This window comes from Quercus lobata, chromosome 2, assembly GCF_001633185.2.
Source record: "Quercus lobata isolate SW786 chromosome 2, ValleyOak3.0 Primary Assembly, whole genome shotgun sequence".
NCBI classification, from domain to species: Eukaryota; Viridiplantae; Streptophyta; class Magnoliopsida; order Fagales; family Fagaceae; genus Quercus; species Quercus lobata.
Genome location: NC_044905.1, coordinates 29,643,537 through 29,647,639, shown reverse-complemented (window position 1 = coordinate 29,647,639; position 4,103 = coordinate 29,643,537). Strand labels below are relative to the sequence as shown.

Below are 4,103 nucleotides of genomic sequence, written 5' to 3'. Positions count from 1 at the left end.
ATACTAGAAGCTCTCATGATTTAACTATGATCAAATGAAAGTAGTTTTATGATTAGTGCTTGCCAATAAGGATGAATTTATATGAAACACAGTGGATGAACATTTTTCACAAATTACTATAGTCCAAAAAGATCAGAACTTCATGTACCTTGCAAGAGGCTGTAATATCATTGGGAGAGGCTGGATTGTCATAATCTCCACACAAATGAGCAAGTCAAATCAACTTGAATTCATTAGTTTTGATGCTCATTGGCACAACCCTTAATGATGATTGACGGGTATCTTTTGTCTGAATCGCTTCCCCAGTGGTCTAAGGACAAGAATTTAGATGATTATGTGACAAAAGGCAAATATATGACTACATTTTAAATAAAGGGGGATCATCCCAAACTAGCACTCAAAGCAATGAGACTATTGGCATTCTTGTGCATTTCCATCCAATCATGGAAGAAAGAGGAAACTAGAAAATAATTACACCCATATATAAGATGCATAATATCCACAAATATATGCTCACAACCTTGCACATCCGCAACTTCTAGCAACTGCATAGATTCTGTATTGCCACCAATCCAACTATAATTACAAAAATGAAAAATCCCAATAAGAAGGGAAAGAGAGTAAGTTCCACAGGATATGAGATCACAGGGTTTATATTAAGTTTGTCTTTCCTAATGGTCATCCTCTCAAAGCTAAAACAAATGATTCAAACCAAACTAATACTTCCTCTTCCTTATTTTGAAACTCATTGATCGGATAACATCATCATCTGTTTTTAGCTTCTGCTCAAGAATTGACAGGGACTCAGGCTTTGTGAAGTAGGTGAAGAGAAGGTAGATACCATCCAAGTAATTGTTAGATTCCCCAGCTTTGTTTTTCTTCATTATGCTATAGGCCAGCGGAATTACCCCTCGGTTAAATACCTCCACATACATGCCACCCCCAGCAACAAGCAACTGTAAAATTTAGCACAATTTGCAAATTAATTATGCCCAGAATCCAAGATATAAGAAATACAAGGAGCGGCAAAAGCAAGGTGTTGGAACAAGCCTCGAATAAGGTGGTGCTTCCAATGTCATTATGCTTCAAGCTGCAAAATAATTCATCCAAAGCAGAACAACAAAAAGTCGCACCATGTTTCTCAGGATCTTTACAACTCAAAGATCTTTGAAGCACTACTTCAGGAGATACATGGCATATGAAGCACAGGAAATGAATGAAACTCATAATTGAGTAGAGAAGGTATAGCACGGCAAAAAAAGCCAGAACTAAACATTGCATTTCTTGAGTATTATGGGTACATCACATTTAAGTTCTTCTATATATGAGTGTATAAGTTTCTAACATAAGATTTATAATGAGAAATTTTCTTATTAAGTAATTACTATGGTAGAAAATCGTGCAATGACAAAAATTTTACATTCCACATCATCATTCCCATTGATGACTCAAATATTGTGTCAATTTCAATGATATAACAATCTAATCAGTGGTTTTGTGCCTTCCAACGTTATAGAAAAGACAAGGAGCTATTAAGTTACATAGGATATCTAAACATAAAAAAGAATGGAACAAAAGAGATTGTCATTCCATGAAAATGACCAACTTGAGACAAATAAAGTGTGCATGCAATATCCAATCTAGGTTAACTTATTACGTGCATGCTTGGTACAACTTAGTTTTTAGCATTTTAAAAATGGGTTGTTTGAAAAATTTGTACCTAGAAAAAAAGACAAAAATAACAACCAAACCTTAGTCCCAAAATTTTGGAGTCCACTATGGATCCTCAACAGACTAATAAGGTTCAGCCATTCCTTTCCATCATTCTATTCTATCTGAAGTCATATTCCTTAATAGAAATGTCCTTTTTCACTACTACTAATGTTATCTAGGCCTTCCTCAAACATTTTTTTATTCCCTCAGCTTGAATCAACTCATTCTTCCTCAATGGTGCATTACTCTCCCAACAAATGACCGAATCATCTCAATACTTTGAAAAAGTGTAGTTTCAAACCATTGAGCTGGACGGGCACTGCCTCCAACTTAATTGCATAATGTCCATCTCATTTGTACACCGTAATTACACATTTTGTCCTCTACTCCACTGCTTATTAAATAAAAAATGTGCTCCAACCATGCAATAAGTCTTAAGTAACAATGCCTTAGCATCTTCTTAGACATGTGAAATTCACTCTCACACCTAAATTACATATAAAGCTTTCCCAAAAATGTGCCTACAGAGGAATGAGGCACCAGACATGGTAAACTTCGCATAATTAACATAAACCCTTTTTTGGATTGGTAAAGACAAAATCGATACCTTTTAAATAATCAGAATTGGGAATTAACAGAAGCCATATTGACAAGCACCCAAGATACCTACCATCAACATATATAACCAGACACAACTTAATGTAAACATTGAACTTTCTCTCGTATTGAAACAAAACCAAGTCTTACTTTCATTAATATACATGACCAGAGAAAATCCAATACAATCAAACTTTCTTTCTTGTATGGAATCAAACCAAGTCTTCTTTCACCAATATACATAACCAGCACAACCCAATACAAAAATTGAATTACCTTTCTTGCATTTGAAACAAAACCAAGTCTTCTTTCACCAATATACATAACCAGACACAACCCAATACAAATATATTAACTTCCTTCCTTGTACTTGAAACAAAACCTAGTCTTTCTAAGTCAATATACATAGCCAGACACAACCCAATTCAAAATTTGAACTTTCATCCTTGCATTGAAACAGAACCAAGTCTTCTTTCTTTCACCAATACACATAACCAGACACAACCCAATACAAAAATTGAACTTCCCTTCTTGTATTGAAACAAAACCAAATCTTTCTTTCTCCCCTTTTGTCTGAATTAAGTATTATCCTTTTCACACACGCAAACACATTTTAAATGCTAAGAAAATTCTCAACCATCCCCCTCAAAAATTATTTTTTAAATTTAAACGAAACCAAATATCTCTCTCTCTCTCTCACATTCTAATATTGAGAAAATTCCCAACCATCCTCCTCAGCAAACACAATTTTCTCAGAAACCAAACAAAGAGTAAAACACACATACACAAACATTCTAATACTAAGAAAATTCTCAACCCACAAATATTTCTCAGCGACCAAACAAAGAGTAACGTCAAACCTCAAACTTTATAGCATAATTTACCTCTTCGTACTTCTGGGTCAGAGTCAGTCTCTCATCCTCGGACATGTCGGGCCTAAGAACCGCCATGGTCTCGTACTGTCGAAGCCCAGGTGGGCATTGTGGGGCCTCCTTCTCCTCCGCAGCCGTCAAGCCCGGCCCAGGCGGTGAAGGTGGGTCCTCATCCGACCCGAACCCGCCTTCGAAGAACGAACCCGAGAAGTCCAGAGTCTGAGCTCTGATGGGCAATCCAAGATTGATTCTGTTTTGGTGGGTGGAAGTGAAAGTGAAGGGTTTTGAGTTTGAAGGGAAAGGCCTAAGGGAATGGGAGAAGGAGATGAGGGGTGGAGATGGGAATTGGGAAAGTGGGATGGGGCAAAATGGGGAATTTGAGGAAGAATGAGTGAGAGTGGAAGTGAGGGAAGTGGAAGCCATTGCTGCTCGGTGGAGCTCTGTTTTGGAACAGAGTGGACGAGTCAGTGATGTGAGTTGAGAGTTTAGATAAGGGTGCCTGTTTATAAAACTAGTAATCTCTTCTTGCCGTTACAGGAGCAGTAGGTGAATTTTTTTTTTTTTTTTTGCATTTAGCATCAATTTTGTATCATTTTGGTTAATTGTCTAGTTTGTAAAACTATTTAGCAAATTAGCATCTCACATGTCTAAAACTCGAATTCCAAGATAAAATTTGAGTTTCTAAGACTCAAGTTGCAATGATGGCATTTAATGTGGAAAAAAATCCACATAGAACTCGAGTTTTTAAAATTTGAGTTCCACAATTTTTTTTCCCAGCGTTTATTCTTTTTCTTATTCTTCCTCTTCTCCAGCCAAATCGTGCTCTGTTCTTCTTCCCATGTTCTTCCTCTTCTCCAGCCAGATCATCTTTCTCTTCTCCAAATTGTCTTCCCCTTCCACTGTTCTTCTTCGGATCTACGT

The 4,103-nt window shown here is 36.7% G+C and overlaps 1 protein-coding gene across 1 annotated transcript; it reads right to left on the bottom strand.

The window, feature by feature from the left end:
- Window positions 1-457: 457 nt before the first annotated feature.
- Window positions 458-3,689, bottom strand: LOC115975247 (30S ribosomal protein S6 alpha, chloroplastic). Its single transcript, XM_031095957.1, has 2 exons — window positions 3,195-3,689; window positions 458-956 (listed from the first exon to the last, which is right to left on the bottom strand). Exons 1-2 carry the CDS (start codon window positions 3,603-3,605, stop codon window positions 717-719), a joined length of 651 nt encoding a protein of 216 aa, XP_030951817.1. The 5' UTR covers window positions 3,606-3,689; the 3' UTR covers window positions 458-716.
- Window positions 3,690-4,103: the final 414 nt, after the last annotated feature.

Coding starts and splice junctions, on each gene's coding strand:
- LOC115975247 (XM_031095957.1), bottom strand. CDS start 3,605: ATGGCTTCCACTTCCCTCACTTCCACTCTCACTCATTCTTCCTCAAAT. Junction 957..3,194: donor TGACCCAGAAGTACGAAGAG/GTAAATTATGCT, acceptor TAAATTTTACAG/TTGCTTGTTGCTGGGGGTGG.